Below are 13,922 nucleotides of genomic sequence, written 5' to 3' on the forward strand. Positions count from 1 at the left end.
TTGTTCCAGTCTCTTTCTGATTTTAGGTATACAGGGTGTCCCGGAACTCTCTACCAATATTTAAGGGCATTGCTCCTGGGTAAGAAACATACCTAAATATATATTTAAATTGTCCGGAAGTCCTTAGTTACTCACACAGCCGCCATTTTGTTTTTTTCAGTTATTAATTTTTTTCTAAAGAATGGTTAAACATACGAAATGGAAACTTTGCACAAACATTTATGATAACTAGACAAAGCTACCAAAAAATTTTGAAGATTTTTCAAATTCATAAAACAAAATGGGGGCCCTTTAAAATTTTGGAAAATCAATGGTTTTCGAATTATTTAAGAAACAAAATTTTAAACGGCCGCTATTTTGTTTTATGAATTTGAAAAATCCTCAAAATCTTTTGGTAGCTTTGTCTAGTTGTCATAAATGTTTGTGCAAAGTTTCCATTTCGTATGTTTAGCCATTCTTAAGAAAAAAATTAATAACTGAAAAAAACAAAATGAATAAATGAATGAATAAATGAATTTATTTCCCATAATACAAAACACTTTACAAACATAATAATTGTTGAGAAATGTAAACTGGTCACTTTTTCAAGTAGTGTGGCCAGTTAAAAGGTTAATCATACATAATAAATAATAAATTGTTGAGCCTAGCATCAGATGACAAATATTTTATCCGCCTGCTGTAACATCTGGGCAAAACTTAGACTAAGAAAGTGTTAACAAAATACACATAAAATAAGGTAACAGTAACACAATCTTATACCAAAGAGTTGGCAAGATAACCTACATCCTGTTGAGAACTAAGCCAAGTGATTGTTCTTTTACAAAAGTGTTTGAAATTTGTTGTATTTTTAATATGAAGCGGAAGCTGATTGTAAAATTTTGGACCCAAGTATTGAAATGAATGTCTGAAAAAAGTTTTGTTTACTTTGGGTAATTTGATAGATTTATTTGCAAAACTTCTTGTACTGTAAGGATGATTTGGAATTATATTTTCTCTGTTTCCGCTCCGGATGAAGAACAATCTCAGGACTTTAAAAATAAAAAGATGTTGAACTGGTAGAATGCATAACTGTTGGTATAATGGAAAAGAGCTAGTTCGTTTAGGTTTTTTGAGAATTATTCGCAAGAAAAAATTTTGAGTTGTTCTAATCTTCTCTAATAATGTTTTGTAAGTACCTCCCCAGCAAGGCAAGGCATATTGTAATCTTGAATTTATCAATGCAAAATAAAGTGTTCGTAAAAGTGAAGTGTTACAAAAATTTCGTAGAAAATAGAATTTTCTAATTTGTGATCTTAATTTTGAGTGTAGTTCTAAAATATGGTGTTCAAAAGTTAGTTTTTCATCAAGCAAAACTCCCAAGTATTTAATCGATTTAACTTTTTCTAATGGTTGGCAGGTACATAAGTGGATATTGCAGGTAGGGGAATGAAAAATTAAAGGAGAAGGGGTGTCAAAACCAAAGAAGTCAAAATTAACATATTTTGTCTTACTAACATTTACTTGCATTTTGTTTATGGAGCACCATTTTCTGAGTAATAAAAGATCGTAGTTGATTGAATCTGAAAGGAGAACAGTATCATTTTGAGTGTAAAAAAGAGCAATGTCGTCTGCAAAAGCATTTATATTTCCTTTAAAATCAAGTTCAAGAAGATCGTTAATGAATATTAGGAACAGGGTTGCAGAGGTCGTTGACCCTTGGGGAACACCCGTCTGAACAATGAGTGAATCGCTAATGTTGTTGTTGATTTTAACTTGCTGCTTTCTTCCTGTAATAAAACTACGAAACCAATTTAAAGCTATGCCTCTAATTCCTGCAGCCTCTAGCTTATTGATAAGAATCTCATGGTTGACCATGTCAAACGCTTTTTTGAAATCTATGAAGAGACCTGTGGTTTTTTTATTTGAATTAAAGCCATTAAATATTAACTCTGTCACAGTTAATAATGCACTTTCCGTTGATCTGCCTTTTATAAATCCAAACTGCTTATGGCTAAAAAAATGTAATTTGTTCAGAAATGGCGGCTGTGTGAGTAACTAAGGACTTTCGGACAGTTTAAATATGATATTTAGGTATATTTCTTACCCGGGAGCAATGTCCTAAAATATTGGTAGAGAGTTCCGGGACACCCTGTATATCCGAACGTTTACCTTTAAAACGTTAACATAAAACACTCTGCTCCCAACCCCAACGCATTTGCCACTCATCTAATATCTCCTCTCTTCTGTTTCAGATGTATTGTCCTACCCGCCTCCTTGTCTTCCAAAATCAACAGCTTATGCAGCGAATATCCAACAGTCCTAAATTGAATGTGAAATCTTCATCGGCTGTTGGAGAGCACACTTAAACCCAACATGGATGGGTGCTTGCTGTATTCGGCTATCTATCAACGACAATAGTATTATTTGTATTTCGTTCACGTCTACCAGTTAAAGTTCGTCGGCCTCCTCCTATTGGCCGTCCTGGTCAACGTCAAACGTTTTTTGGTTATGTTTTGATTTTGTGCAAAATTTTAGTATAACCAGCTGTTTCAAATATCAGTGTCAATTTTAAAGTAATTATCTGTTCAAATGTAAACAATCCCTAAGAATAACATGGGAACTTTGAAGGCCACTGGGGCAAAGCCCTGATGGAATTCCAAATTTATTTTGTTTGATGGCAGAACTACATGCTAAGACCTTTCTAACGACACCAAGGTGATCGGTAGCACCACCACTCCAAAACAATTATGACAAAAATATGCCTAGCGTATTAAATATATAGATTTCAGATCATGAAGTCAAATTCCCTATCTTATTTATTCCGTCATTAATTATTCAACACTCATTCAAAATGTAAATTCACGTTGTGTAAAAAAAAAAACTAAAAAAAAATAATAAAAATGTGCACATACTTACACTCTCAGTCCTTGAAAATCCATAATAATGAATGGCCGAATAAGTGTGCCGTACTTGACTAGTCAATAATAAGCACCTGCAAGCTGCAAATAATAATGGTGCAGACGACTGGATTATGGATTTGGCTGCCCTGGCATTTAAATGTAAACTCAACAATGGACTGTAACGACACACACTTGCTTAGCAATTTACCCACAACCTCCTTACCCTAAACCCAATAAAAAAAAAAAAAAAAAAAATATGGAGTCTAGACTGAGCTTGCACTTGTTATAAATTATCAGACAGTTATCATGTGTATCGTGATGTCGGACAGACCTGGTGCACCATGATTACTTTTATTTTTGCCATTTTTGTACTTTCAATTTTAAATGTGCTATTAACTAGTATTTATTTACCCAACTCTGGGTTTTCCAAAAAAAAATAAAAAAATAGTGTCGACGTTGTACTATTGTCTTGGTAGATGTGGCTAAAAAGGTCAGAGAACCCAGGGCGAATATTCCTCTGTCTTATATATTGTTGTTCCGCATTTACTAGGGCGTCTGGGTGTAACCAAACCATTTCCTTACCCCACCAAAGGAACAAGTAAATAAACCAAAATAAATAGAATGTCACCACATCCCAGGTGAAATCAAATCTCATTCAAATATTCCAAATGCATCAAATGGCAATGGAATGTAAAGTGTGTTCAATAACGCACGAACTTACACAAGTTAGGAACTACTGTCACATCACACGTCGAGTTTGTCAAAATAACTCCTCAGCCCAGCTCAAATCAATATAATAGCTTACATTATTCTTAGTAAAATAATCAATTGTTTTGTCTGGCCATTGATTCGTAAGGATTGCCACAAATTGCTTGTCTCCTGCCAAAAATCTAAGATAACTCATGTTTCTACTCCCATTGGTAATTTTCAAACACCTACAGAACGTTTCTCTCATGTCCACATTGACATAATTATAATTGGCCCACTTCCTTTATCAAAGTCTTGCAGGTACTGTCTAACTATCATAGATAGATTTACTCATTGCTGAAGTTTGTCCTATTGATCAAATAAATGCCAAATCTGTTACTCGTGCGTTTTTCTCTAATTGGATAGCTTGATTTGGATGCCCACAAAAATTGACATATGATTGCAAATCCCAGTTCACATCGACTTTATTCAAAAGCCTTGTGCGACAGTTGGGAATAAAGCTCCAGTTTACCACCAGTTGGCATCCACTTGCCAACGGCATGGTTGAAAGACTCCATCCCCAGTTGAAAGCAGCTAGAATGGCTCACAACAAATCAGATTGAACCGAGGTACTGCCCTTAGTCCTTCTCGGAATAAGATCTTTCAAGGAGGATATCTCTGTTTTGTCAGCGGAACTGGTGTGTGGTGAATCACTTCGTCTTCTGGGAGATTGTTTCATAGCACCTTCCCTCGAGAACAACGAACCGCAAGGAATGGTGTTCAGGCTTTGTAAGCATATGAATCTCCAAAGACCCACCCGCATCACACCATAACAAACCAGGATCATTTGTTTTCAAGAACCTCAGCACTTGTGATTTTGTCTTCGGGACAAGACAGTTTACGAAAATCTTTACAGGCCCCATATTCTGGTCCCTACAAGGTCATATGCCGTGATGACAAGACAATCACGATCATTGTAAGAGGCCAAGAAACTAAGGTATCTTTGGACAGGGTCAAGCCAGCCTATATTGTTGGGGATGAAAATTGTATTCCTGAGCCTACAAAACGTTTGGTGCCACCTGGACTTAAAGCGGAGGAAACCTCAAACCTACCACCTTGTCAAACTCCACCGAAGCCATATCAAACTTGTTCTGGAAGACAAATCCGACCTCGGTTTACTTTTCAGAATATATAGTTTCCCTTTCTCGGTGTGGGACTGGTGTAGCGTCAGCTGATGTTGTCTTAGCAACCATTATGATTATTATTGTTATTGGGTTTTTTGCAGAAGAATGTACACACTTGTAACTCTTCTATTGAAATACTTTTCTGTTACTTATTTGGTCGTATGTTTATGTGAACTATACAAACAACCATGACCAAAAGTTTTACATGATGTGTCAAGAACTAGCTGGCAATTTTGTTATTACAAAATTAATTGTTCTCATAATTTCACAAGGAGGTTTGGCTCAAGTGATTGGTTGATAGTTATAAAACAAAAGCTTCCTAAACAATTATATGGAGAAATGTCTCTAAACACTAAACATCAGACTGAATCTAAACAGTTAATAATACATTTGTTTCATTTTTATCCTTTTCAAAATAATAAGAAAATAAACTGCTAACCTTTGATAAGGACACTGACTTTTAATTCATCGCTAACTTGGAATTGCTTCTGACGGGGTCCTGTGGGCTTTAATCTTCTCCTTCCTAGTTTTCTTTTTTCTGCTAATTGCACTTTATAAACCTGCAAAAGGTTATAACTGTCATAGATTTTACTTTTATTAGCACTATAATGTTAAATGTGTAACAAACCACATGGATTTACCTAAGTTTGGTTTATTATAAGTGATGTTGATAGATACTGTACAAATTTATCTGTGTGAACTTTCTTTTTATTAGGCAAATATTGAATAAACTGAACGTAACACATTCGTGGATGGGAAACGGACACTCTGCCAACGCAATGTTGTCTTATATTGTTAGATGCGGCTGTTTAAGGCTTAAATGTTTTTTTAGTTTCCTGTATTTTTTATTGTGTTGAAGGTACTTTATGCAATCTAAATCTTATGAACTAGATAGTGATTTTGCTACCCTCATTGCAACCTAATCAATTTATATATAGGCCCTTCTAAATAATTAGGCCTAGGCCTGGGTCTTTTGATTCTTTGGAAGAGCTTTAAAATATACTAAGAAAATTGGATTGAGCCTGAGATAATCTAATGATTGATATGATTGATATTGTGGATGTTAACTTTGTAAATGAAAAGACAATAATCTTACTCTGTGATAATCCAAATTTTAGTTTCAGAATAAAACATTGTAAGTTTTTTGGCAGTTTTGAAGCTGATAAAAAAGATGCTCTTTGCCATTACTTCATCATAACCTCCAGTTTTTCCATTGTCGTTTGCTGTGAACAGCTGGCAAAACTACACTGTCTTCGTACTGAATGCTTTTATATGTTTTTAAAAATTTAAAAAACAACTAGACATTGTGTTTGTTGGAAATAATTTACCAGTTTTGTGAAATTATCTTGCCAATAAATGTTTCAAACATGTTTATTCATAAAAAACTCTTATCCTATTTTTAAACCACTTTATCATGGCTACTCAAAGTATCTCCGAGTAAAATAGGTAAAGCCTTTATCTTAACTGTGATTTTTCTTGACACAATCCTCATAGTAGTAAAAGGTTTTGTTTTAATAATGTGTGGTACAGTAATTGTTGTTAGAAAACAATGAATGTAGGATACTATCCATTTTCATAGCAATGCCAATGTATTAAAGTTAAAAATAATGGTTTGAATACAGTTCTGAGAGGAAAACCGCAAAAATACGGGTAGCCGCGCGTACCGTACCGATTTTGTACCGAGAACCGAGGTACAAAATATTGTACCGTACCGACCTTAAATTTTCTGTACCGCAGACCCCTAATTTTCATATAATTTTATCAACACTTGCTAAATATATAAATGTATCTGTACTTTTGTTTTAAGCAAGATTATTTTTTCAAGTAGGAGATATTTGTTCAAACTCATGAATAGAATAAAACCACTTACCTCCTGATGTTCTGCTGCCTTCGATTGAATAACTTCCAAGTCTTCAATAGCTTTTGCTTTCATTTTATTTTCTTCTCGCCATTTTATAACTCGCGATGCATTAGCCTAGAAGTGTTAAAAACATCTTTTTTACTCTTTGTGTTTAACATAGGCCTATCCTAAAAAAACTAACATTACTGTAGTGAGCTGACAGATCTATCAGCTGACAGATGTTTTAAATAGTTTTATTGAATTTTGGGTGTTAAGAAGAGGTAAATAAACAAGGAGAGATATTTTAGGCTTTCCAAGAAAAAGTGGTTCAATTTATTTGACTGAACAATTATTGTTACTTATCTTTAAAAGTGTGTTAATTTAAGCAATCATATTTGGTGGAATTCTTTAGACTTTTATGCTCAAAATCATTGTGGTTTGCATCTACCATTCTCCAGCATCTGATCATGTGAAATTCCTCAGCTCATTAGAGACTCTACTGACCTACCTATCATTTATATCCAATATGGCGGATCCAAGATGGCGGCCAAAAATGATTTCCCTATCGAAATGAAGTACTAACCACCCAATAAACATCAGTGGCCGTCCCACGTCAATATCTCAAATATTTTTGAATAAAAAATGACATGTGGTATCTTTTTTCAAATTTGTCCAATGTTGGGAAAAGCCGCCATTTTAATCGTGATTTTAGGTGGTTTCCTGTGGACCGATTTTTGGCAACTTTTGGTATGTCACTCTGCAGACCCAACACTACAAAATAAAACCATAAAACGTTTTCTTAGATTTTTTTTAATGTTCCCTGTGTCAGGTTTTTTAGTTTGCTTGGACCTATAGAAAGATGTGCATAAAATGAAATGCTTTCACAGTCTTCTCAGTATTCTTCTCAGTATCTTCTCAGTGTCTAAAATTGGTGAGAGACTTAATTTTTAATTTTTATTTCTTACATGATATTTATTCCTAATTACTGTTAATAGATACAGGCCTATAAATGCATGTAGAAATGTTATTGTAAAAGTATTTCTGTAATAAGTGGGAAATATTAATTAAAATGGTGAAATGACTTCATGTGTGTTTTAGCGAATTTCCCATATAGGGAATAAGCTATTACCGTAGTACTCATGGTAAGACCTGGACGCGGGACCAATTTTTTTTTTCGTTTTGAGGTCCCTAGAGACCAAAAACACCATCCGTTCAAATTCATATATATATATATATATATATTTATATATATATATATATATATATGTGTGTCCGTCAGCACGATAACTCGAGCAAAAATGATCCGATTTTGATGAAATTTGGTACAAACGTGTAAACGTACGTCTATTCGAACGAGTTCGCGATCCAGCATGATCGGACCATGGGAACGGGGGTTTACGGGGGGTTTTATGGGGTAAAAATTGGTTTTTCCCATTTTTGACCAAAAAAACATAAAATTTAGCAATTTCTTTCCAAACCATTTTGTAGAGCTCAAAAAAACAAATAATTTAGTATATTGAAGCGTTATTATGCGCCTAATGGTTACGGAGAAAATTCCAAAAAATTGTAAATTTAAAATTCCCATGTTATTCATATGGAGAATAAGTAAACTGTTGTAGTTTGCTTGTTTGTGAACATATTTTGATCAAATTTGGAAAATGTTTTTATTTCTTACTAACTATTCACATTTTACAAAAAAAAACAGTTTTACCCTCCCTAATGCAGCAAACCTAAGTACTTGTTAAACTAATTCTAGTTAAACTAATTCTATTTAAATCAAGAATAAATGTTATATTTTTAAGTAGACATTTCAGTGTAAATCCAATCAGTCAAATGGAAATTCGCTTAGTCTGCAGGTTTGCTGCGGCGGGGGTATTTTTATATTGTAACGGGTATTCCAAATTGAGACTGAAATAAAATTTAGTAAAAACGATATTTCAAGCTTTCAGCTGTCAAAACATTGTATCTAAAGATTGATATTGATTGAACATAGTCTTCGTAATGAATTGTCGGGGAGGTCAAAATCTGTTTAAATCATCTATTAAATTAAATATTGTGGAATAATGATGTATCGAATAATTTGAATATCTAAAAAACTAGCCTACTTGTCCTATCGAGTTCAAAGTGTTACCAAATAAAATCATATAAAATTCCCTAACTTGTGTTAATAAATCATAATGATCGGACAAATTTGAGAAATTAAGTAAAAATTTTAATTTAAAATATTGATTTACAAAGGTCCAAGCCAAACCACCATGGACGTTTTGCGGAGCAAAATTTACCAAGAAAATAGTCCGAGACAAAAATGCAATTAACAAGTAAATTACAAGTCTAATAAAAAATTTAAGTCAGAAGAAAGTGATTAAAATATGTTTCTGAAGACAATTGCATAAATTTCATAAAGAATAAAATCAAACCATAAAAATGTAAAAATGGTCTTTTAATTTGGCGGTTATGGTGCGAAAAAAGATGGAAGAAGGGGGAAATAGTTAAGTTATTAAAGTAAATATCTCGAGAATTACAGGTCCGATAAAAGCCAAATTAAAATAGAATGACTTTTTTTTCTCTAGCTATAATGCAAAATTTGTAATCCTTATATATAATACGTGAAGGCGATTTTATACGAAACACTACTCCTCCGTTAATAATGGACGGATTTTTACAAACGATGTGTCAACATGAAATATTGTTTGTGTAGATGCCCCCTTTCACCAATTCCTGTAATAAAAGTCCTCGGGCTTTGCCCCACAGGCCATCAAAATCCCAATGTATTTCTTATGAAGAAAAGATCTTGTTTACTTAAACGCACTAATATTTTTTATTAATTACAGCTGTTCATAGTAAACACATGTTACACACAAGAGCGTTTGTTTTCAGTTTCGATAACTGGAGTGGAGTGATTGATTACATTATCTTTGAGTTGACTCTTTTAAGTCATCGGAAAATATGACTGTTTTGAAATAACGCTGGTAATACTTTGCAATTGCTCGAATTCGAGCAACAGGTGCACTAGTAACAACTTAAAAATTGAAGCAATATGCGTTCTTGGATGGCGAACGGTGATTTGTAACGGCAGACTCGTCCACTTCTGGAGAAGAATTGATGTTGTAGCCTATTAGGCTGAATTCGTAACTTAGGCCTATCTGCTAGACAACTACAGTAGACCTTCAACACCGGAAAAAACTGATAAGTAGCCAAACCTAGTGATTTAATATCTCCAGCATATAACAAATTCTTGGACTATATAAACATTTTATATTGTTAAATATTTTTACCAGGGCTCAACTCAGTCATGTATAGGTACTGTACTGATAATCAATAATTTAAAACGGTAACTTACTAGCCTAGGCCAAGGAGAAATTAAGTTAAATAACTATCTTGATGATGCTAGGGTGTAGGCCTAACGGTAGTTTATAGTGGACATTATTTTTCATGTATGTACGGTATAAGTAGTATTCATATGAAATAAAATAATTTTTGTAAACAAGTGTTTTCATTGACTCTGCCTAGGTTCACTAGCTTCACAACGAACCCATAAGTCTTATTAGTTCTTTGAAATTAAAGATGGGACTTCCCTGATTATAAGATAAACTCATACAACTATCCTAACTCTTTTATTTAAGATACAATTTAAAAAGGCGAAGGTTACAATATATGTCGATTTCGGGAAAAAGTAAGATAACACCGCCGCAGCAAACCTGCCGACTAAGCGAATTTCCATTTGTCTAAATTGATTTTCAATTAAATATATTTAAATAACATTAGGTTTAACGAGTACCTAGGTTTGCTGCTACAAGGAAACTAATAAAGTGTGTTTTTTTGTAAAATATTGATAGCTTAGTATAAAATAAATAAATTTGCCAGGTTTGATAAAAATATATCCATAAACAAGCAAACTACAACATTTTACAATATTCTCCATAAGAATAACAAGGGAATTTTAAATTTAAATTTTTTTTTAATTTTCTCTGTTACCAATAACTAAACAAAAATACTTTTATATACAAAATTATTTGTTTTTTTAAGCGCTTTTAAAAGGTCTAAAGAGAAATTGGGAAATTTTGTGTTTTGGGGGTCAAAAGTGAGAAAACCCAATTTTTACCCCATAAAACCCCCCGTAAAGCCCCGTTCCCATGCTCGGATCATGCTGGTTCGTGAACTCATTCAAGTTTATCCTGCTTTACACCTTCAAACCAAATTTCATCAAAACCGGACAAAAATTACTCAAGTTATCGCGTTCACGGACACATATATATATATATATATATATATATATAAATCTATTATTTTCTTGCACGTTTTAGTCCAGTAAATATGTCAAAAAAATAGGGGGTTGCTGTGCAAAAGGTCGGGTAGTTCTGATTTTTGGATTTGTTGTTAGTGTTGGGTCCATAACATAAAATCCAAGTTATCCACCCCGAGATACCACCGCAAGATTATTATTGGTTAACGAAATAGCCAAAATCTAACCATTCCTTTGGGTTTTCACTCTATTTCACGAACAGTTGATTTTACTGAAAGTATTACTTTATATAATTAAACGAGGATAAATTTGTGACAGTTTAAGCCCAACAGCAAGTATGTTGCGTAAATAACGGTCAAAATACAGAATTTCAAAATAAATAAATTTTCCAAAGATGTATAAAAATTGTGGTTTTTTCAATATTTCCACAATATAGTTGAATCATTTTTATGTACCAACACATCACTGTAATTTACAAATTAGTTATCGTTGGTGTTGCACCTTATTTATTACAGGCGTACATTCAATTTAATTGATGTCTTAACTGTATAAGTTTTGCTTTTTCTGTCTGGATTCCAAAATGTTAGTTTATGCTAAGAAAAAGATAACGCATTCTAGTAAAACATTTATGAATTGTTCAAACGCTTTAAAAGTTGTTTATGTATCAATAGTTTGTGGCCTCTAGTTTTCACCATTCTTTAAGTTTTTGTAAACACTTCAAAACAAAGTATCAAAAAATGGGGGTTTACATTTAAAATTTTTGAGTGTCCCCCCAAAAGGGGGGATTTGGAGGGCAAGTAAAAATTTTTCAATGTAAACCCCCATCAAAAGAAACTTCATTTTGAAGTGTTTACAAAAACTTAAAGAATGGTGAAAACCAGAGTTCGCTATCTCTCCTCTATCCAAAATGGTAGCCAATATTACCATTACGAACCAATTTTACCATCGATTTTCTACAACATTTGACAGACTACCATTTTGGATAGAGAAGAAATAGCGACCTCTAGTTTTCACCATTCTTTAAGTTTTTGTAAACACTTCAAGATGAGGTGTCACTTAAAGGGGGTTTACATTTAAAATATTTGAGTTACCCCCCAAATCCCCCTTTTGGGGGGACACTCAAAAATTTCAAAATCATAAAATGAAACTTCCTGCTAAGATTGCACGACCACCAAAAGGATATTTCTGTATATTTACTTGGAAAAATATTAGAGGGGGGGGGGGTCTTGACTTTTTATTCACCCTGTATGGTCGGCGAAGTTCGACTTCATTGATGTTCGATTTTTTGATTTCAATGCTTGTAGATGTTCTTTGAATCTCTTTTTAAAACTTCGAGATGTTTGACCTATATAATAATTGCTACAGTCACTACAGTTTATCTTATAGATTCCTGATTTGTTGTACTTTATGTCTTCATTATTTTCTGTGTTTGATTTTTTTATTGATTAATTGGAATATATTGTTCTTAGTTCTGTAACTTACTCTTATATCCGAGTTTTTAAATGTATTTCTTACTGCTTTAGTCATATATTTGTTATAAGGTATAGACATATATTTCTTTTTCTCTTCATTTTCCATTGATTTTCTTTGCTTTTGTATGTTGTTTTTCAATTTCTTCTTTATCATATTGTCTATCATTTTTGCCCTGTAGCCATTTTTCTCTGCTAAGTATTTAATGGTATTTTTCTCTTTTTTGAAGTTTTCTTTATTCAAGGGAATATTAATAAGTCTGTGGATATTGAATGGAAAGTAGCGATTTTATGACTCCAAGGATGATTGGAATACTGTAGTAAGGAATAATGATGTCTGTGGTCGTAGATTTACTAAATATGTTAAATGTATGTCTGTTGCTATTTTTTGAGATTGTATTATCTAGAAAATCTATTTGTTCTTTTTGAATCTCTCCTGTAAATTGTATTTTTGGATGATAGGCTATTTATATATTTTAGTAGATTATTAGCTTCATTTTAATTTCCTTTGAATAAACAAATTATATCGTCTACATATCTGTACCAGTATTGGATTTTCTCTTTATATGGGTTACAATCATTCATTATTTTGGTAGTTTCCATTTCTTTCATTAATATAGTATAATGAAAAAAGGAATACCAAAATTTATTAAGATTTAGTTAACATATTTTATATTTTATTATTTTTACATATGAAAATATTTTTAATTTTGTTAGTTTAAAGAATGAGGTTATGGTAAATATGACTTGATAATGGACTTAGTCTTCGAAACATGTCGTCATGAAAAATAAAATAATTACTGAAAGGGTACTTTGTTAAATATGTTTTTGATTTTTATATAAATCTATATACAGGGTGAATTTTAAATGAGTTCCCCCCCTACTTTTTTCTACATTTCTTAAGATATCAACTTCGGACCACGTCAGATCATTGTAGTGTAGTAAGTACTTCATTTTGACTGGATAAACATTTTTGGCCACCATCTTGGATCCGCCATATTGGATACAAAATTTTTTTTTCAAATGTAAAGGTAGGGTTGTGACCCATAGTTTCAAATTAGAATTTTACGCTGATTACACTGCCGCAATTAGTTTTAAAAAATCTTGATCCGTTCTAAAGTTATGAGGACTTTTTATAACTTTAATTTTAGCCCATTTTAACATTTTGTCCAAAAGGATTACTTTGATAAATTCTACTTCGATAAAGAAAGTCGTAGACCAGTATTATGGCAAATTTAAATCTGTTTCTGCTAAAATATAAATGATTAAAATTTTAAATTTAAATTGACTTGTCGGTTACGGAATACCAACTGTAATTTAAACATAAATTTAAAATTAATATGCATAGAAACAAACCATATTTACAGGTGGGTTTTGTACCAGGCCTTTTCTATAATTTTGCAAACACAAGTACCTCAGATTCCACTTCCAGCAGCAGATCCCCAGCAGACGGCAGTGAGCGCCAGCCAATGACTTGGGTAGCCATGCCTGGTGTAACTTGCTGCACCACTTGCTGGTCCTCATCAAACATAGAGCGCACCTTGCCCCAGGCGAGCCCAGCCACCACTACACTGCCTCGCTGCAGAGTACCTCGGGACACCAGCGCTGTAGCCAACTTAC

The 13,922-nt window shown here is 33.0% G+C and overlaps 1 protein-coding gene across 2 annotated transcripts in view; it reads right to left on the minus strand.

The window, feature by feature from the left end:
- LOC128982709 (translation initiation factor IF-2, mitochondrial) overlaps nt 1-13,922 on the minus strand; it is a 264,910-nt gene that overhangs the window by 63,869 nt on the left and 187,119 nt on the right. For both annotated transcript variants that reach the window (XM_054401656.1, XM_054401650.1), the window contains 3 exons: nt 13,717-13,921; nt 6,621-6,725; nt 5,190-5,310 (listed from right to left, as the gene is read on the minus strand). In XM_054401656.1, coding sequence (XP_054257631.1) covers nt 5,190-5,310; nt 6,621-6,725; nt 13,717-13,921 — 431 coding nt within the window. The remainder of the gene's footprint in view (nt 1-5,189; nt 5,311-6,620; nt 6,726-13,716; nt 13,922) is intronic.

Source organism: Macrosteles quadrilineatus, unplaced genomic scaffold (assembly GCF_028750875.1).
Source record: "Macrosteles quadrilineatus isolate MER2022 unplaced genomic scaffold, UCM_ALF_1.0 Scaffold_1__1_contigs__length_201487025, whole genome shotgun sequence".
Lineage (NCBI taxonomy): Eukaryota > Metazoa > Arthropoda > Insecta > Hemiptera > Cicadellidae > Macrosteles > Macrosteles quadrilineatus.